Here is a 21,811-nt window from a genome sequence, read left to right as displayed (position 1 = left end):
CTCAAGTGTGAAGACCAGCTCCTAGTGGCTTGAGATGGCAGACCCCCAGTAAGCCCTGTAGGGGCATGGCAGCTGCCACAGAGATATGGCTGGCTAGCATGATATTGCCAGTCCAATACCATGTGTGTTGAGATGGTGGTTGGGTCCTGGAGGAAGAGCCAGCAAGCCTTTCTGTGATATTGATCACGGATCACAGAGAGGCTTCTCTGCTCAAAGATGGGGAGAATGTACTTCAGGTGATGGAGAGGAGAAACAGACCTCCTATATCGCATCAATGTGGAATATAGTACCTGGCACCAGCGACTGCATTAGTACCAGCAAGTACCTCAATGCCAATGACAGCCCTCCTCTTCCAGAGGTTTGTCACGTGCTATAGGCGTCGATGTTGCGGGGTGTGGTGCCAGATCCGGGGTCAATGCCTGAAGAGTCTTCTTCAGTGCCACAGGATGCTCCTACTCACCAACCTTCGACACCATCTGGTGCTTAGTAGATTTGTCTCCACAGGCTTTATGTCATCCGTCCTTCTGTAAAGACAGTGAGTTCCATCTTGAGTCTACCTCTGTGTTCAGAGTGGCCCCTCTCAAAGCAGGACTTCAGTACCGGAGGTGTTGGTGTTGGCTAAGGCACTAGTGGAGCATGCTTTAAAGCTAGAGTACTTGTGCTGTTGCCAATGCTAGGTCTTTTCTCAGCACTGTCTTCTCTGTGCTGACCTTTGGGGTTGCTTGCCTACTGGATGGGTCACTGGATTAAGTTGGTTTGTCCGCTATTTGGTGCTCTGGTGCCCATCTCCTCCGGATCTGAGGAGACCTTCACAGATTGCCCCAGGAGGGGAAGCTTCAACCATGCATCACATGACCGACTTGTTCTTGCGATGAAAGAGAGGTGTACTGAACATGTGGGACTCTCCTAAATAGAAGAGAAGAGGCACCTGCTGTGTCCATGTTTCTAAGTAATTAGTCCATCACAGGACCTGTAGGGCTTGAAGCCCACAGGTTTTGAATCTACCGTATTGAAGCAGTCCAGTATTGGGCTGGAGAATACAGGTGGTTCTGATCATCAGTACTCAATCCAGATGGGTCAAAGATGTTCGTGGTGGCCATATATCAGAAGTGTTCTGAAGAATTTCGAAAAATTTTGAGAGGTTTAGCTGGAGCTAAAAACTAGTGGGTTGGAAGCTTCCCAGATTCCACCTCACTGCCATGAGTAGTAAGAGGGAACTGAGGGAAGGTCACAGACATACTGCCCTTTATACCCCAGTATAGGAGCATTGGGAGTCAGAGGTTGCGTATGCAGCACCGACAGACACTGGCATTCAAAAAGACTCTGATTTTGTGTGCATGAGGCACATGCGTACATATAGTGGGATCCACGCTGACATACGCAAAGAAAAATCATCAGTTAATATAGTCATTTCAAGCAACTTCATATAAAAGTTATGAGTGAAATCCTGACCCCACTGAAGTCCATGGGAGTTTGGCCACTGACATCAATGGAGCCAGGATTGCATCCTCCTATCCTGGCCACACACACACACACACACACACACACACCAAAATGCAGTGTACTTTATAGTTGTGCAGGAATAGCAAATAACCATAGGAAAATTACCATGTTGAAGTAAGATCGAATTTTGACCCCTCTGGCCAAATCCCAAACTATGACATTTCCATCATGGCCAGCAGAGAAGAGAACTCTAGGATCAAATGGGTGAGGCTCAAGTACAAACACTTCATCCTCATGTCCCTGAAATAAAAAATATATATCTTTTAAAAAAGATTTGGTAAGAGTTTAGAGAAGAATGTTCCACAAATACATACAGAAATACTTACCACTATTACACTATCTGCAGCATACACATCTGAGTAATGATATAATGATGAGAAACTGACAAATGTCTAATGTACAACAGCAGTTTTGGCAACTCTCTTGGATGGCTTTTCGTAACTCTTTGTTGTACCTTTATATTATATGCTTCTCGTTCTCCAGTGACAATTTTAAATAGAAATGTGTAACTTATCAGTTAAATCACTATTAACATTTTTGTAATGAATTTAGAAGCCCAGAGGGATGGAAATAACACTCTTAAAAACTCTCACTCATATTTCAGAAATTTTAACCTCTTGCAGAGTTCATTCTACGTTATATGTGCAACTGTTCAAAAAATATCTAGTAAAGAACTCGTTCAGTAATTAGGATAAGATTTTAGGCTATGTAAAGAATTAGTACCCTAAAAGTAGAAATCTATTCAACAAGCTCCAAGCATTTCCTTTCACCAATGGCATCAAATTATATGCAGGAGCTACTTATTTTGTAATTAAGTTTTTAAAAAAATCTTTAATTTTAATGTAGAACAGGAAAATAGTATAATTAAATACATGCATATTTTTTCATGCCTAAGGAATGATGAGGTCATGATAAGGACTGATATTTGTGTTAAGATATGGGTACTTGATTTTGAGTTTCAATTTTGTATTTCTAATTTTGGGTTAAGCAGCAGCTGCTGACTCAGTGTATTACATAACTACTTTTTATTTTATGGCAAATGGTGTCTAGAACCTGAAAAAGATACGTTTCATTGCAGGAAAAAATGGAAACTGGTGGCTGTGAGAATGGTGCCCTGCAATACTGCATAAGAAACCCAGGTTCAATTTCTGGGTTTCACAAAGGATCTCACAAAACTGGGTGACTGGGCAACAAAATGGCAGATGAAATTTAATGTTGATAAATGTAAAGTAATGCACATTGGAAAACATAATCCTAACTATACATATACAATGATGGGGTCTAAATTAGCTGTTACCACTCGAGAAAGAGATCTGGAGTCATTGTGGATAGTTCTCTGAAATCATCCGCTCAATGTGCAGCGGCAGTCAAAAAAGGGAACAGAATGTTGGGAATCATCAAGAAAGGGATAGATAATAAGACAGAAAATATCATATTGCCTCTATATAAATCCATGGTACGCCCACACCTTGAATACTGCATGCAGATGTGGTTGTCCCATCTCAAAAAAATATATTGAAATTGAAAAAGGTTCGGAAAAGGGCAACAAAAATGATTAGGAGTATAGAACGGCTTCTGTATGAGGAGAGATTAATAAGACTGGGACCTTTCAGCTTGGAAAAGAGGCGACTAAGGGGGGATATGATAGAGGTCTATAAAATCATGAGTGGTATAGAGAAAGTAAATAACAAAGTGTTATTTACTCCTTCTCATAAAGAAGAACCAGGGGCCACCAAATGAAACTAATAGGTAGCAGGTTTAAAACAAATACAAGAAATATTTTTTTTAAAGCAAAGCACTGTCAACCTCTGGAACTCCTTACCAGAGGGTGTTGTGAAGGCCAATACTATAACGGGGTTCAAAAGGGAGCTAGATAGATTCATGGACGATAGGTCCATCAATGGCTATTAGCCAGGATGGGCAGGAATGGTTTCCCTAGCCTCTGTTTGCCAGAAGCTGGGATTGGGTGACAGGGCATGGATCACTTGATGATAACCTGTCTATTCATTCTCTTTGGGGCATCTGCCATTGGCCACTGTCAGAGGACAGGATACCTGGCTTGATGGACCTTTGGTCTGACCCAGTGTGGCCGTTCTTATGGGTACAAGAGTCTCTTTGGACACCAGATCCCCAAGTATTCTAGGTGAGAGAAAGCAAGCTTGTGTTGTTGTGCAAGCTATTATGGTCTCTATGAATGTGTTTCTACACACACATATACATTTTATATATGTATTTAGATATTAGCTACTGGTGGTGAGTGGAGACCTAGCAATGATATTATTCACCTCTTCTTATTTTCAGATACAAGGATACTTAAAAGACAACTATAAATACACTACTTTCTTAATAGTTTTTCAAATAGACAGTTGTTGTAGTTACCACAGGGACGTTATGCAAATATTGCTGGAAAAGCAGATGGTCCATGAGAGAATCTAGTAAAAATGTGGTCAAACAAAAAAAGACCCCCTGCAGCAGAGATCCTACTATGGATTATTATTCAGAATCTCCTCCAACCAGACTAGGGCAATATCACTGTTCACAAATCGCATGTATTTTTGGGACTGAAAAGCCCATATTAGTCCCCATATTTTTTTTTCCTGCTTAACGTTACCCTGTGACTGAAATGCATTAGCGCCATTCATTTTAATCTTAAAATGTATCAATCTTCTTCATTCTTCAACCACAAGTGTCCACATAACTGCAGAATTTTAAGTCTAAATTCAATAATTATATTTAAAGGTCTGTAATATTTTTCTATGTAGGTATCATTCCTACTACTTCAATAAAAATACTTAAGTTTCTAAAATGTTGCCATGATTGTTGGGTTTCCCACATACCCTCAGGAAGACATTCTGGTTAATGCTGACATTCTAATTATGGGAATCATCCTATCAAAGTTTCAATTATATTCATTTTAATCTATAATTTAGTATCACTTGCAACTCCCCTTGATTTCCTATACAACTTGTATTTGTATATAGACAAAAGTATATTACTATGAAAATGTACTTAATTAATACTTCAATTATGCATCTTCTATTCAAGGAATATCTGGGTCTTCCATCTTATTTTTCAAGCTGGAAATGAATGCTGTATTTGGAGGTCAGCAAAAGCTCACCCATATCTTTCTTCTACTTAAAGACCTCCATAACAAGCCTTGCCAATTTTGAACATAAAACAAAAAAAACACACTCACACGCACACACACTACCATTGGCACCCTGTCTACACAAATTAAAATCTAATCCAAACAGATGCCTGCTAATACTTACCTACAAAAGATGATTTTAAAGAAACATAACAGTGATTTAAAATTTAAAAATTTAGAAACTATTATTTCAAAAGCAAACTGTCTCTGCAAGGAGGGCACGTGAAGAACAATTTTGGCTCCATCCTCATTGACAATGTTACTTTAGGTTGACATTAGAGAATTGGGCCAAAAAATACCTGATGAGGTTCAACAAGGACAAGTGCAGAGTCCTGCACTTAGGACAGAAGAATCCATGCACTGTTACAAACTAGGGACCGAATGGCTAGGAAGCAGTTCTGCAGAAAAGGACTTAGGGGTTACAGTGGACGATAAGCTGGATATGAGTCAACAGTGTGCCCTTGTTGCCAAGAAGGATAACGGCATTTTGGGCTGTATAAGTAGGGGCATTGCCAGCAGATCGAGGGACGTGATCGTTCCCCTTTATTCGACATTGGTGAGGCCTCATCTGGAGTACTGTGTCCAGTTTTGGGCCCCACACTACAAGAAGGATGTGGAAAAATTGGAAAGAGTCTAGTGGAGGGCAACAAAAATGATTAGGGGGCTGGAGCACATGACTTATGAGGAGATGCTGAGGGAACTGGGATTGTTTAGTCTGCAGAAGAGAAGAATGAGGGGGGATTTGATAGCTGCTTTCAACTACCTGAAAGGGGGTTCCAAAGAGGATGGATCAAGACTGTTCTCAGTGGTACCAGATGACAGAACAAGGAGTAATGGTCTCAAGTTGCAGTTGGGGAGGTGTAGGTTGGATATTAGGAAAAACTTTTTCACTAGGAGGGTGGTAAAGCACTGGAATGGGTTACCTAGGGAGGTGGTGGAATCTCCTTCCTTAGAGGTTTTTAAGGTCAGGCTTGACAAAGCCCTGGCTGGGATGATTTAGTTGGGAATTGGTCCTGCTTTGAGCAGGAGATTGGACTAGATGATCTCCTGAGGTCCCTTCCAATGATTCTATGACAGTCACAGAAGAATTTAAAGCTACTTAAATTTCTTGTATGTAATTATTTCCTTAACTTTCTGCCTTGTTATGCAAATCTATAAAGATATTCTAAAATAATCTATGATGGATATGTGAGTTACAGTATACTGAGTAAAACTGCCACTCTTATTTTACTTACCATAAGGACATGAATAAGCTGGCCAGTGAAAGAATTCCAAACCTTCAGAGTCATGTTATTAACTGCAGTTATAACAGAGTTGTCATGGCGGTCCCACGCCACCATAGTTACTTTCAGTTTTGTGATTTTGTCTTCTACTCCTTGTACACTTTGTCTAAAAGTAAACAGCAGAGAAGAGTTTTCAAAATAATGAGTCTGAGTTAGCCAAAATCTTTGGTGCATCAAGAAACTTGTCTGATAAAAAGAGAGTTCACTCATCAAAGATTTTAAAATGTTTTTTGTGTTTTGGTTTATCATCAAAAGTAATGTGTTTCTTCAATACTGTAGACAAATGAGAGATCAGAAGTACATGATGGAAATGTTATATACAATAATGCATGCTGGACAGGAAAAAAGCATTTAAAGTAAATATTGCTTAAAGTAACGACTAAAATGAGGTTCTAACCATCAACAGCAACAGAGATTCCACAGGCCAAACCATAGCCCATCTCGGCAATTAGTGTCTTCAGATAATGACCTCTGATACCAGTGAAAACCCATTTAAGGTTAATGGAGCAACACATATATCAGACAGCAAAATCTGAAGACAAAATGGTTGCAAAGTGGACAACAGTCTGGCCTGCAGAGCCTATGTTATTGGTGATTATGAATACAGAAAGAACACAGCGTTATCATCAGACTTTAGGGTGAGATTGTAGGGCTGATGCTAGGAAAAAGACAATTTACTCCAAATGAGCCCATTTGATATGAAAATCTGAGATAATAGACATGGTACTCTATAACACCATTTTTATACAGTAATTTTTAGGACAGATCCTCACTTTAAAGGCAATGGGTGAAATCCAAAGTCTCCTGATGTCAATGGCAAAATGCACATTGACTTCAATGGCGCCAGGATTTCACCCACTGTTTAGAGCAGGGGTGGGCAAACTTTTTGGCCCGAGGGCCACATCTGGGTATGGAAATTGTATGGCGGGCCATGAATGCTCATGAAATTGGGGGCTGGGGTGCGTGAGAGGCTAAGGGCTCCGGCTGGAGGTCCGGGCTCTGTGGTGGGGCCAGAAATGAGGAGTTCAGGATGTGGGAGGGGGCTCCAGGCTTGGGCAGGGGGTTGGGATGTGGAGGGGGGGGCGAGGGCTCCGGCTGGGGGTACAGACTCTGGGGTGGGGCTGGGGATGAGGGGTTGGGGGTGTAGGAGGGTGCTCTGGGCTGGGACCAAGGGGTTTGGAGAGCAGGAGGGGGATCAAAGCAGGGGATTGGGGTGCGGGAGGGGATCAGGGATGCAGGCTCCAGGCGGTGCTTACCTCAAGCAGCTCCCAGAAGCAGCGGCATGTTCCCCCTCCGGCTCCTAGATGGAGGCGCAGCCAGGTGGCTCAGCGCGCTGCCCTGTCTGCAGGCACCACCCCTGCAGCTCGCATTGGCCATGATTCCCAGCCAATGGGAACTGCGGAGCCCCTTGGCTGACCCTCTGCACAGGAGCCGGAAGGGGGACATGCTGCTGCTTCCGGGAGCCGCGCGGAGCCACAGCACATGCAGAGCGGGACACGCCCCCAGCTGGAGTGCCGGAGCGAAGCAAGCCCCCGGCTGGAGTGCTGGAGAGGGGCAAGCCCCAGACCCCGCTCCCCGGCAGGAACTGGAAGGCCAGATTAAAACGTCTGAAGGGCCGGATGTGGCCCCTGGGCCGTAGTTTCCCAACCCCTGGTTTAGAGCCTTGTCTGCTTTTTGTTGTAACAAGGTTCAGAGTTTAAGGCTAGAACGGACCACTAGATCATTCAGACTGACTTCCCGTATATCACAAGAACACCAACACCACCCAGCACCTGCACACTAAACCCAAGAACCAAAATGAGACCAAAATATTACAGCCCACAGGAAACTAGACTATTATGTACCACAGGCAGAGAATAGGAAGGACAAGTGGCCAAGGCCCCCACAAGGCAGGAAAATGATTAAATAAGGTATATACCAGATACACCTGGTGACCCACACCTAAACATCACAGAGAAAGGCAAAAAACACTCAAGGTTACTGTCAGTCTGACTTGGGGGAAAATTCCTCCTGGAACCCACATATGGCTATCAATTAGGCCCCAATTCCAGAAGAATTAGCCAACCAAGCACCTCAGAGAGAGATTGCTCGGTGCCATCTCAGAGCCCTTGCTTACTCCGCCCAAAGTCACATCCGCAGCTGAGGGCATCCCTGATACTTCACACGAAGCAGATTAAAAAAACCCTGCAATACATGCCCCTTCCCCTAAATCCCTTCCTGTACACCACTGAAATAAAAAAATTTACATTCTGCCATGTTGTGATCTGAAATAAGTTTATTAAGCATTTATGATTTGGTTTGCATGAGTTTCTTAATATTTTAGGTTTGACCAATTTTTAAGCCATCACCCTAGATATTCTATCAATGAATTAATAATATTAGATTACGCCTCAGTAAGGAAAAAGTGCTCTGTACCTCAGTATTTTTAACAAGACAGGCTTTAAAAAAAAAACAAAAAACACATAGTTGTAGCTCTAGAACTTACCGTTAATAACTTGACATCTAATCACTCCACCCAATTTGTTAATGCTTTACTCCATGTAAGAATATAAGAATGGCCATACTGGGTCAGACCAGTCCTGTCTTGAGGTCCACCTAGCCCAGTATCCTGTCTTCCGACAGTGGCCAATGCCAGGTGCATCAGAGGAAATGAATAGAACAGGCAATTATCGAGTGATCTATCATGTTGTCTACTCCTGGAGAATAGCTTAAATAAATTGAAATCTGTTTTCTCAACAAAACACTTTCTTCATTGTACACACAATACTTTATTACTATAGAGTAGCGTATGAGTGGAGTGTTAAGGCCATATTTCACCAACTTAGCATTGAAGTTTTTATTTTGGGGAACTGAGCTTAGCCTTAAATTCTATGAGACTTGTTTATTACAGGTCACAAGACATTATGCGGACTCAAAAGAGAAGGATGCACTTTGGACCTATTAAGCTTTCCTTATAAAAATACAGTGAATTTAGTGATAGTGAAAGGTGCTGAACCTTGAAAACAAATTTTCTATAAGTATTCATGTGACAGATAACGTACCGACAATCTATAGCACACTCTTGGCTTGCATCAATGTATCTCAAAACCATGCCTACTTGATCACTAGCTTCTCTGCTGACACTGTCAACTACTGGCCATTTGTGATTATATATGCATGATGCAGACATGTGTCCATGAAAAAAAATGAACAGAAAAGGATCACCAACTCATTTAATACAGACAACTTGAGAGCTGACTGTCAAACTGGATTCCTAGTAGAATGTGTTTTATTCCTAGCAGAAGATTCTTCACACTTAATTATTCTCTCTTTTTCAACTGTACAATCCCATTTTCTTCAGTAGGATTGCTCAGGTGCAACTAGGACTGAATTTGGACTTGCATTAAAAATGAACCCATGGAGAGTTACCTGGATTTCATTTTGTCATGCAACACATGCTCTTATCAGGTGCTCTAGCTAGAAGTTTCTCTGGAGAGTTTAATCAGTATTTTTGATAATTATTTGAAAAATCATAGTCAACAAAAACCTTAAGAATCTCTCCGGGCCAAGTTTTCAAAGGTGCTTCATCAAATAGACTGAAATCTCTATCTCATAATGAATTATGGGCAAAAATTCTAAAAGACCCCAAAGCTGTGGAAATAGTAGTAGCATCTCTGTTCCAGCCATCCAATTGGGTCATAAAAAAATTTACATCTTAGAGAAGAAAATTTTTAATATTCCTAGAATCTTTCCATCTGCCCCAACAGCAGCTCTGGGCAGATACATTAAAGTAATTAATTCACAGCCTTAGCAAATTATTATTTTCTCCCAATTTTAGGCAAATACCTGTTATTTAGAAATTACTGGCAGTGTGACTCTAAGAAGTTACTTTGAGTAGATTTGGCAAGAGTTCTTCCAAATATTGATTCACACTTATTTTTTAATCTTTATTACACCACCACCCAGAGGACCTACTCAGATTGGGATACTGTGTAAACATTACACAAAGACAGTCCCCTACCTTGAAAAGCTTAGTCTTTCCTCCTAGGATTCCACGCCACAAAAGAAATAAGGAAAGCAGAAAGGCCCATGGGCCTTTCAACATTTTATGTAGCAAATACAACATAAAGTGATCTTCTCTAAGAAGCATATTCACCAATTTTGAGTCCAGAATACCTGATGGCATCTCTTGCTAGGAATAGTCAAGAGAATTCCTGATGCTCTCATGTGCAGTCCTTTCTCACTGAAAAAAATCAAACCACAAGTCCCTAGAGATACAGGTAAATGTGGATGAAGGATCCTAGGTTGAGAGACAGTGTATATCTGTACCTGAATCTTGCTGAACTTTGCTATATTGGAAATTCTTTGTATCTAACGGTAGGTGGACAACCATGAGATGGAATCAAAATCTCGTCTTAGTTTACCATAAACCTGTGTGTGCCTGAAGCATGGAGAGGGTCATCTTACATGCTTCCTTCCTGCAAGGTCCCTGACAATGTCGTCCTGATGAGTAGATTTTCTAAGAAATGGTACAGATGAGTTCCTAGACTCTTCATATGGATTATCACTGTTAACAGCTTGATATACATCCAGGGGGCAGAAGACAGCTTGGAAATAATGGCTTTTTAAACTAACAGTAGTGATTTCTAGTGGTAAACAAGAAATATTACTGACAGGTCCTAATGGGAAAAACAGGTACATTTCTGGTGGCCTGATAGTCTGGAGAGAGAGTACAGAGATGGCAGAAGCTAGAATCTTTTCATCTTCACTGACCTGTTCAGCCTCTTGAAGTTCTAGGATATCCCAGGACTCCTCCCTAGTTCTTTCTTCCTATAAAGAAGAGTAGTGCCCTGAGATTCTTTCATCTTAAGGGAAAGACTACTGTCCCTTCAAGATGGTCTGATGTTCCTTGTGTCTCAAAGTGAAGAGAGAAGTAGTAAAGAAGGGGATTTGGAGAAGCCTGATGCTCTAGATAATCCAGTCTGCTAAGATCTCATAGCTGAATAGATTGACCCACCCCTTATGGCGGTGACTCTGGTGGAGTCTGATTAGTGTGGGTGGATACAGAAGCTTCAACAATTCTGAAATTCTGGCCTCTAAGTAGACTGTGTGTTGGGGGAAAAACATGGCTCAATGGCTTCAAAATAAGCTTTAAAAGCTATAATGCTAATGAATAAGGCAGAAGTTTTGAGATGCTCATTGGTTTGTGCGCGCAGAAACAGAAACATTAGAAAGAGGGCAAATCGGGCTAGAACAAGCCATAGAGCATCATGGACATGTTTGAGCTACATTTGATATTTACAGGAAGAAAGGCACATCCCAAAAGATATCTAACAAGCAAACAGTTGGAATTCTGAAAATGAGGTCTGAGGATCTGAGCACAGACTGCGCTCTGTCTCCTGTTAGGGTCCTGTAAATTCAAACCTTGAAGGATATTAGAGCAGTTCAGAAGTCTTCCCATAAAACATTTAGGGATTGACTTACATGGTGACTGAAGATCACTGCTGAAGAACCCCTATACGCCGGAAGCAGTTTATGGCTTATGTTTAGCAACGTAAATTGAAAGTGCATTCAAAAATCAATCACAAGGAGGGGAGGTTGTGCGCATTGAATAAGTGACACTGGTACATTCAGCAAAATTTAGTTAATTGTTAATATGTGTTTTTATTTTTTCACAAAATGTAAAAAACTAAAGATTCTCTGTAAAAAGGGAAATTCAATGTTTTTCTGTGGCAAATGGATTTCTAGGATCCCTGCTGAAGATCAAGATTGCGTGCTTGGAAGAGACTGCTTTCTGGGCATTCTACTGTTAGATGTAGATTCTTTCCTAGATTTAAAAAATACATGTATAAGATCCAGTGAGTAGCAACAAACCCCAGGCTTTAGCCACTCAGCTTCCAGTGAGTTTGAGGCAAAATGGGTTTGGGTTCAAAATCTAACCTTAAATTCTGTGACTTTAATGCCAGAAGGGACCACCATATCTTCTAGTCCGACCTCCTGCTTATCACAGGCCACTAACACCACCCAGCCACACACACACACTAAACCCAACAACCAGAATTAGACCACAGTATTACAGCCCTCAGGAGACAAAACTATTGTGTGCCCCACAGGCAGAGAACAGGAGGCACCAAGCTGCACCAATGCCCGAGGCCCTTGCAATGGCAAGATTAAGTGAGACATACCCAGAAGATACCTTGATACAGTAAGTCCAAAAATTGCATAATGATCCCATAACATAGTTACCTCTAGAAGATGAGGTAAGCAAAGACACCTAAGCCAGAAAGGAGCTATAAGAATGATCTTGTCTTGGTCCTCTATTTGAATGGTTAAACTCAGCTATTAGTGGCAGGAGAAAAATAGGTAAATCCAGAGTCCAATCCACTGAATACAGCCAGCATCTGCTGTACATGTATTTATAGGGCATCTGGAGCACTAGCTTGGAAATTTGTTAATGGCAGGTGCAGAGACATCCAACTTGGGAATAAGTCACATGATGAAAGTCTGTTATAGCACTGGAATTTTGATCTCTCCTGGCTGAAGACACTAACAACTTGGCCAGTCCATTTGACTGTTGAGTCTTCCTCAAACATACATTTCAGTTAATGTGTGATCACATTTATCTAGGTTAAGAAGAAAATTTAGAGCTTTTTGTTGAAAACTGGTGCTCTTTGGGCCCTCTTGATGCTGCTACATGCTATTGCAGTTAGTTGTCTCACGCTACCAAGACAGAATGTTGGACTAAGACAGACTTGAATGGCTTGGCCGGTTACTCTCAGTTCCAGAAGACTAATGGACAGTCAAGCTTTCAGTCTGTTACTGTTTTCTCAACCTGAGAAATTCTTCACATATATACTCTTCAAACTGAACAAGACTTATGGTCTATCATGAACCTGGTTGGTGAGCTACCAGCCAGGGATTTGCCTAACAGATTATGTTTTTCCACGATTGGAAAAACCAATGTACCAGATCAGGCAGAATTTAGAAAGGATTCCTGCTGACTAGGTGAAATTACCAGGCCATACCTGCAAATTTTTCACATGAAGAAAAGATAACTGTGCTTTGTCAGCACAAAATTTATGAGGTGTAAACTGAACCAGATTCATTTAACTGGATCCTGGAATATTTTAAGTTTGAAGGCTTTGATCTTCAAGCATCTCTCCCTCTGCTAACAGTACTATCCAGGTCAAAAACTGGGGATCAGAAATAAAGTTGTTCCTGCGTGGGAGATTAAGGTGTTTAATAATTATGAAATTATGCTGTCAAGAAACTGTAAAACGGAGAATATCCTTTGAAGTTTGGTGATAGGATGTTTTTAAATCAGCCATCCAGATCAGAGAACAAAAATGTAGGAAAATCGGAGAACCAGTGCTGCCTCAGCCATGTTTAGGTAATGATTAGGGGGGACCTGGGGCACATGATTTATGAGAAGAGACTGAGGGAACTGGGTTTATTTAGTCTGCAGAAAATAAGAGTTAGGGAAGATTTGATAACAGCCCTCAACTACCTGAAGGGGGGTTCCAAAGAGGATGGAGCTCGGCTGTTCTCAGTAATGGCAGATGACAGAACAAGAAGCAATGGTCTCAAGTTGCAGTGCGGGAGGTCTAGGTTTGATATTAGGAAAAAGTATTTCACTCGGAGGGTGGTGAAGCATTGGAATGGGTTACTTAAGGAGGTGGTGGAATCTCCATCCTTAGAGGTTTTTAAGACCCGGCTTGACAAAGCCCTGGCTGGGATGATTTAGTTGGGGCTGGTCCTGCTTTGAGCAGGGGATTGGACTAGATGACCTTCTGAGGTCTCTTCCAACCCTAATCTTCTATGATTCTATGCTGGGGCAACGAGGATGAGTCCGGCTCCGTTCACCTCGAGTCTGGCGATGGCTTGGGGAAGGACTGGGTTAGGAGGGAAGGCGTACAGAAAAGTTGACATCCATCTACAGTGCAAAGTCAGAGAGGGAGCCCCTCCCCAGAACAAAATAGGCGACACTTCCTGTTTTCCCTTGTCACGAAAAGGTCAATCGTGGGGATGCCCCATGTTGTGAATACCATCCAAGGGACCTCCGTCTTTAGGGACCACTCGTGGCTTGGAGAGAAAATCCGGCTGAGATGATCCGCAAGACAGTTCTGGACTCCCTCATAAGTGGACAGCTACCGTGGTGATGCCCTCTTCAATTCGGAACTTCCACTGGTTGATTGCCTCAGGCAGAGTTCTCTGGGGTGAGCTCTCTCTTGTTTGTTCACAGTATTGAACAAACAGTATTCTTAGTATGTGAACCGCTGAATGTCTGCAGTCCCTGAAAGCATGACACAGGTTGTGGAGAGCCCGAAGCTCCAACATGTTGATATGGTGCAAGGCCTACTGTTTCGACCACAGACCCTACACCCGCAGCAAGTCCAGATGCACTCCCCAACCCAGAAGGGACACATTGGTAACCACTGAGTTGGTCGGAGAGGGGGAATGAAGTGGACACTTTGGCACATGTTGTGTGGGGACTCCCACCAGCGCAAGGACTCTAGGACTGATGGAGGAGGTGAACCTATCTGTCTAGAGAATGCCGGGCAGGGTGGTAAACCATTCTGAGCCACATCTGAAGAGAACGAACGCATAACCTGGGAAGGGGACCACCAGTGTACATGTGGACATGTGGCCCAACAGGCTCAAGCACATGCAGACTGTTCTGGATGCTTGTGATTGCAAAATGAGGCACAGCTGTCAAATCGACTGGAAGGGGTCGGTCGGTCGGAACGCCCTCAACCTTGTGAAATCTAATTGGCCCCAATTAACTCTATTTACTGAGTGGGGGCCAACGTCGACTTGACAGTTTTTAGAAAGAGTCCCAAATGTTCGAGTAAGTGTAGCGTTGTGTCAACATGGGTGAGCACCTCCTCTCCGGAGCCATCCTTCAGTCAGCAGTCATCAAGGTAGAGGAAAATGTGGATTCCCTTCTTCCTGAGGTATGTCATGACCACCACCATGCATTTGGTGATGACCCAGAGGGCATAACAGAGGCCGAACAGGAGAACTGTGTACTAAAAGTGGTGATCTCCTACCTTTGAAGATCTATCCTGTGACTCGGCAGAATGGCCACATGGACGTACACATGCTGAAGGTCCAGAGAAGTGAAAAAACAGTTACTAACTTTTCAATAACTGTTGTTCTTCGAGATGTGTTGCACATGTCCATGCCATGTTAGGTATGTGTGCACCGCGAGCACAGTCGGCAGAAATTTTTCCCTCAGTGGTACCCATCAGGTCAGCTCTAGTGCCCTCTGGTGCCACGCACTCAAGCACCGGTATAAGAGGTCCGGCCAGCCCCACACCCTCTCAGTTCCTTCTTGCCAGTCAACTCCAACAGAGGGGTAGGAGGGTAGGTCATGGAATGGACATATCAACACATCTCGAAGAACAACAGTTACAGAAAGGTTAGTAATAGTTTTTTCTTCTTTGAGTGCTTGCATTTGTCTATTCCACATTAAATGACTTCAAAGTTCTTGGTGTGGTTTTGCAGAGACTGTAACTTGCAATTTCCACTTACTGATATCCAGGCTGGGGGGACCATCCAATGTGAAAGGTGCCTGCTGGTGGAATCTCTCAGGCAGCAGGTGGGAGAGCTACAGGAGGAGGTGGCTAGGTTGAGAAGCATCCGAATCCACGAGCAATTCCTGGACAGTGTCCATGTGGAGACAGCTGAGGTAGCTGTCCCAGGACACAGGACTGCTGATACACCACTGGTGGAGGAGGAGATGGCTCAGGGTGGACACTGGCAGCTGGTTACTTCTGGCAGCAGGCAGTGCTCCACCCTGCTCCGAACCCTCCCGCTGTGGTAATAGGTAACCGTTATGCTCTTCTTGATACAGGAAAGAAGGCATCACCCCCTACAGTAAAGAAGGAGAAGCCTCGTACCCCTAAGGCTGGGAGGTCTGCTGCCACCACTGCGAATAGGAAACGTAGGGTAGTGGTGGTTGGAGACTCTCTGCTGAGGGGGACGGAGGCGCCCATCTGTCGCCCTGACATTTCATCTCGGAGGTATGCTGCCTGCCGGGAGCCCGTATCCGAGACGTTACGGAGGCATTGTCGAGGATTATCCAGCCCTCTGACTACTACCCCATGCTACTCATCCATGTGGGCACAAATGATACTGCGCGGTGTGACACTGAGCGGATCAAGAGTGACTACAGGGCTCTGGGAGTATGGGTGAAGGAGTTTGGAGCGCAGATGGTATTCTCTTCAATTCTTCCTGTCAAAGGTAGGGGCCCGGGCAGAGACAGATGCATCATGGAGGTGAATGCCTGGCTGCGAAGATGGTGTCGCCAGGAGGGCTTTGGCTTCCTAGACCACGGGATGCTATTTGAGGAAGGACTGCTAGGCAGAGATGGTGTTCACCTTTCGAGGAGGGGAAAGACCCTATTTGGACACAGACTGGCTAACCTAGTGAGGAGGGCTTTAAACTAGGTTCGACGGGGACAGGTGAGCAAAGCCCGCAGGTAAGTGGGGAACATGGAGACCTGGGAGATGGGTCGGAGACGAGAGGGAGTGTGGGCTATATTGGCAGAGAGAAAGGAGGGTCAGGACAAAACCGGGAGGAAAGATCAAACCAGTATCTTAGATGCCTATATACAAATGCGAGAAGTATGGGTAATAAGCAGGAAGAACTGGAAGTGCTAATAAATAAATACAACTATGACATTGTTGGCATCACTGAAACTTGGTGGGATAATACACATGATTGGAATGTTGGTGTGGATGGATACAGCTTGCTGAGGAAGGATAGACAGGGGAAAAAGGGAGGAGGTGTTGCCTTATATATTAAAAATGTACACACTTGGACTGAGGTAGAGATGGACATAGGAGACGGAAGAGTTGAGAGTCTCTGGGTTAGGCTAAAAGGGGCAAAAAACAAGGGTGATGTCATGCTAGGAGTCTACTACAGGCCACCTAACCAGGTGGAAGAGGTGGATGAGGCTTTTTTTAAACAACTAACAAAATCATCCAAAGCCCAAGATTTGGTGGTGATGGGAGACTTCAACTATCCAGATATATGTTGGGAAAATAACACAGCGGGGCACAGACTATCCAACAAATTCTTGGACTGCATTGCAGACAACTTTTTATTTCAGAAGGTTGAAAAAGCTACTAGGGGTGAAGCTGTTCTAGACTTGATTTTAACAAATAGGGAGGAACTCGTTGAGAATTTGAAAGTAGAAGGCAGCTTGGGTGAAAGTGATCATGAAATCATAGAGTTTGCAATTCTAAGGAAGGGTAGAAGGGAGAACAGCAAAATAGAGACAATGGATTTCAGGAAGGCAGATTTTGGTAAGCTCAGAGAGCTGATAGGTAAGATCCCATGGGAATCAAGACTGAGGGGAAAAACAACTGAGGAGAGTTGGCAGTTTTTCAAAGGGACACTATTAAGGGCCCAAAAGCAAGCTATTCCGCTGGTTAGGAAAGATAGAAAATGTGGCAAAAGACCACCTTGGCTTAACCACGAGATCTTGCATGATCTAAAAAATAAAAAGGAGTCATATAAAAAATGGAAACTAGGACAGATTACAAAGGATGAATATAGGCAAACAACACAGGAATGCAGGGGCAAGATTAGAAAGGCAAAGGCACAAAATGAGCTCAAACTAGCTAAGGGAGTAAAGGGAAACAAGAAGACTTTTTATCAATACATTAGAAGCAAGAGGAAGACCAAAGACAGGGTAGGCCCACTGCTTAGTGAAGAGGGAGAAACAGTAACAGGAAACTTGGAAATGGCGGAGATGCTTAATGACTTCTTTGTTTCGGTCTTCACCGAGAAGTCTGAAGGAATGCCTAACCTAGTGAATGCTAATGGGAAGGGGGTAGGTTTAGCAGATAAAATAAAAAAAGAACAAGTTAAAAATCACTTAGAAAAGTTAGATGCCTGCAAGTCACCAGGGCCTGATGAAATGCATCCTAGAATACTCAAGGAGCTAATAGAGGAGGTATCTGAGCCTCTAGCTATTATCTTTGGAAAATCATGGGAGACGGGAGAGATTCCAGAAGACTGGAAAAGGGCAAATATAGTGCCCATCTATAAAAAGGGAAATAAAAACAACCCAGGAAACTACAGACCAGTTAGTTTAACTTCTGTGCCAGGGAAGATAATGGAGCAAGTAATTAAGGAAATCATCTGCAAACACTTGGAAGGTGGTAAGGTGATAGGGAACAGCCAGCATGGATTTGTAAAGAACAAATCATGTCAAACCAATCTGATAGCTTTCTTCGATAGGATAACGAGTCTTGTGGATAAGGGAGAAGCTGTGGATGTGGTATACCTAGACTTTAGTAAGGCATTTGATACGGTCTCGCATGATATTCTTATCGACAAACTAGGCAAATACAATTTAGATGGGGCTGCTATAAGGTGGGTGCATAACTGGCTGGATAACCGTACTCAGAGAGTTGTTATTAATGGTTCCCAATCCTGCTGGAAAGGCATAACGAGTGGGGTTCCGCAGGGGTCTGTTTTGGGACCGGCTCTGTTCAATATCTTCATTAACGACTTACATATTGGTATAGAAAGTACGATTATTAAGTTTGCGGATGATACCAAACTGGGAGGGATTGCAACTGCTTTGGAGGACAGGGTCATAATTCAAAATGATCTGGACAAATTGGAGAAATGGTCTGAGTTAAACAGGATGAAGTTTAACAAAGACAAATGCAAAGTGCTCCACTTAGGAAGAAAAAATCAGTTTCACACATACAGAATGGGAAGAGACTGTCTAGGAAGGAGTACGGCAGAAAGGGATCTAGGGGTTATAGTGGACCACAAGCTAAATATGAGTCAACAGTGTGATGCTGTTGCAAAAAAAGCAAACGTGATTCTGGGATGTATTAACAGGTGTGTTGTGAGCAAGACACGAGAAGTCATTCTTCCGCTCTACTCTGCTCTGGTTAGGCCTCAGCTGGAGTATTGTGTCCAGTTCTGGGCACCGCATTTCAAGAAAGATGTGGAGAAATTGGAAAGGGTCCAGAGAAGAGCAACAAGAATGGTTAAAGGTCTTGAGAACATGACCTATGAAGGAAGGCTGAAAGAATTGGGTTTGTTTAGTTTGGAAAAGAGAAGACTGAGAGGGGACATGATAGCAGTTTTCAGGTATCTAAAAGGGGGTCATAAGGAGGAGGAGAAAACTTGTTCACCTTAGCCTCTGAGGATAGAACAAGAAGCAAGGGGCTTAAACTGCAGCAAGGGAGGTCTAGGTTGCACATTAGGAAAAAGTTCCTAACTGTCAGGGTGGTTAAACACTGGAATAAATTGCCTAGGGAGGTTGTGGAATCTCCATCTCTGGAGATATTTAAGAGTAGGTTAGATAAATGTCTATCAGGGATGGTCTAGACAGTATTTGGTCCTGCCATGCGGGCAGGGGACTGGACTCGATGACCTCTCGAGGTCCCTTCCAGTCCTAGAATCTATGAAAGCAGTACTACAGGAGATGAGATCGGAGTTTATGGACATGCTGACGGCAACATGACTTGACCAAACCTGGCATCATCTCTAGCTAGCTGGGTGATGGCATAGTGGGAAGAAAACACATGTACCAATGACCAAGTTGTCACCCTGCAGATGTCCTAGATCGGCACCTGGGCCAGGAACACTGCTGAGGAAGCTTGTGCCCTAGTAGAACAGGATGTCACTATAGCCGTGGCAGGACCCCCACCTGCTTATAGCACATGCGAATGCATGATGTGATCCAGGACGAGATCCTCTGAGCCGAAATAGGAAGGCCTTTCATCCTGTCCGATACTGCCATAAAGAGCTGCGTGGAGCTACGGAATGGTTTTGTCCTCTCAATGTAGAATGCCAGGGTGCATATAACGCCCAGGGCATGGAGACGTTGCTTCTCCCTGTCTGCATGTGATTTCGAGAAGAAAACTGCAGAAAAATAGCCTGATTACCGTGAAATTGCAAAACCACCTTCAGGGGGAACACGGGTTGAGAGTGAAGCTATATCCTGTCCTTAAAGAAGACAGTGTACGGGGGTTAAGATTAAGGGCCCTGATCGCTGAGACTCTCCTGGCTGAAGTGATAGCCTCCGGAAAGGTACAACATAGGGCATGTTGCCAGTGGCTCAAACTGGGGGGGCTGAGTTTTTTGACAAGACCAGGTTCAGGTCCCACTGGAGAATTGGCTCCCGAATCTGAGGGATTGTTTTTCTAGGCCCTTCAGAAAACGAATGGTCATCTCATGGGAGAAAACCGATTGCCCATCCACCAGGGCACAGAACGCCGAAATCACTGCCAGGTGTACTTTAACTGATGGTGTACTGGTCTGCAGTATCATGTCCGGGAGGAGAGGTAGTGGCATCAGAGTTGCTACTGAAAAGCCTTGCAGTGCGGTGAACCAGTGTTGGCGGGGCCAGGCTGGGACTACGAGATTGACTCTCACACTGTCTCGCTTGATCTTCAGTAGGATCTTGTGCACTAGAGGAATTTCGGGAGGGGGGGTGGAGAGAGGCATAGAGCAGGTATCCAGACCAAGGGAGCAGGAAAAGTGTCCGTGAGTGAGCCTGTCAGTGGCCTCGCAGAGAGCAGAACGGTGACATTTCCTGTTCTGTCTGGTCGCAAACAGGTCTGCCCGGGGAGTCCTCCACCGCTGGCAAACTGCCTTTACTATGTCAAAGCAAAGGGAGCACTCATGGTGACTGGAGAAAGAGCTGCTGAGGTGATCTGCCGGCTGATTCTGAGCTCCCGGACAGTGAGAAGCTTTGAGGTGGATCGAGTGCATTACTCAGAACTCCCACAAGTGGACAGCTCCCTGACATGGGGGGAAGAGTGAGCTCCTCCCTGCTTTTGAGGTAGAACATGGTTGCTGTATTGTCCGTGCACACTAGACACATTCTTGTTCATGATGTGGGGCAAGAACACCTGATAGGCCAGGCAAACCGCTATTAGCTCCCTGAGAGTTATGTGTACGGTGAGCTCTTCTTGGGGCCACAGGCCCTGCATCCTGAGGTGCCCTAGGTGAGCCCACAATCTTAGATCTGACTCTTCTTTTAAGGTGAAGTCACTAAATACCATCCTCATCATAACTGCCAACTGCGCTGTATCCGATATATCTGTCGACTTATCGAACTGCAGTGAAAACCAGTCACATATTTCCAAGTCATCCTTTAGCTGAGTTTGCATGTCGCTTGAAATTGCATATATCCTCCTAGTAACTGTGATGTCTGATAACTACAAGTCTTGTATTGCAGACAAAATCTCACACTTGTTAGGAAATCCTTGAAACAGGCAATCAGCACCCGTCAAAAATGCTTCCTTTAACAATTCACCATCTTGAAAAGGTTTTTTCTTCTTTGCGAGCAGATGAGCAATTTTAAAGGAAGCAATAGTAGCACTTTCAGACTTTACCACTTGTCTAGTGAAAACAGATTGCTGGGCAGATAGAAGAAAATTAATCAACTCAAATCAAACCTTTCTCAACTCAGATTTAAGTGGATGGCTAATGTCAAAAGAGGCGTGATTAATTTGGAAATAGCATTCGACATTATGTTTTTTCGGCATTGTAACAGTACCACCACACAATAAACAAACACATTTCCCTTTATTTTCAATAAAACAATAGGATTCTTCCCACTCTGCGTTGAAATAATACGTACGTTGTCTTTTATTTGAACCACTCATTTTGGGGCAAAATGTTAAAAAAAATAATAAATTGCAAAGCACAAGAAAACAGCAGTATCAGTGCAGCGGAAGAATACTCACATACAGGGCCGGCTCCAGGCACCAGCGGAGCAAGCACGTGTCTGGGGCGGCACATGCTACGGGGCGGCATTCCGTCCATTCTTGGGACGGCAGAGTCTGAGCAGGGTTCCCCCTCCCCCCCCCTTCGGCAGTTCGGGCAGTTTTTTTTTTTTTGCGCTTTGGCAGTT

The 21,811-nt window shown here is 43.6% G+C and overlaps 1 protein-coding gene across 2 annotated transcripts in view; it reads right to left on the bottom strand.

Annotated features, from left to right (window-relative positions):
- Positions 1-21,811, bottom strand: part of PHIP (pleckstrin homology domain interacting protein) — a 341,807-nt gene that overhangs the window by 153,580 nt on the left and 166,416 nt on the right. For both annotated transcript variants that reach the window (XM_024194657.3, XM_024194658.3), the window contains exons 14-15: positions 5,887-6,040; positions 1,609-1,743 (exon numbers count right to left, since the gene is read on the bottom strand). In XM_024194657.3, the coding sequence (XP_024050425.2) occupies positions 1,609-1,743; positions 5,887-6,040 (289 nt within the window). The remainder of the gene's footprint in view (positions 1-1,608; positions 1,744-5,886; positions 6,041-21,811) is intronic.

This window comes from Terrapene carolina, unplaced genomic scaffold (assembly GCF_002925995.2).
Source record: "Terrapene carolina triunguis isolate 2854851 unplaced genomic scaffold, T_m_triunguis-2.0 Scaffold42, whole genome shotgun sequence".
Classification (NCBI taxonomy): domain Eukaryota; kingdom Metazoa; phylum Chordata; order Testudines; family Emydidae; genus Terrapene; species Terrapene triunguis.
This window is presented reverse-complemented; position numbering and strand designations above follow the sequence as displayed.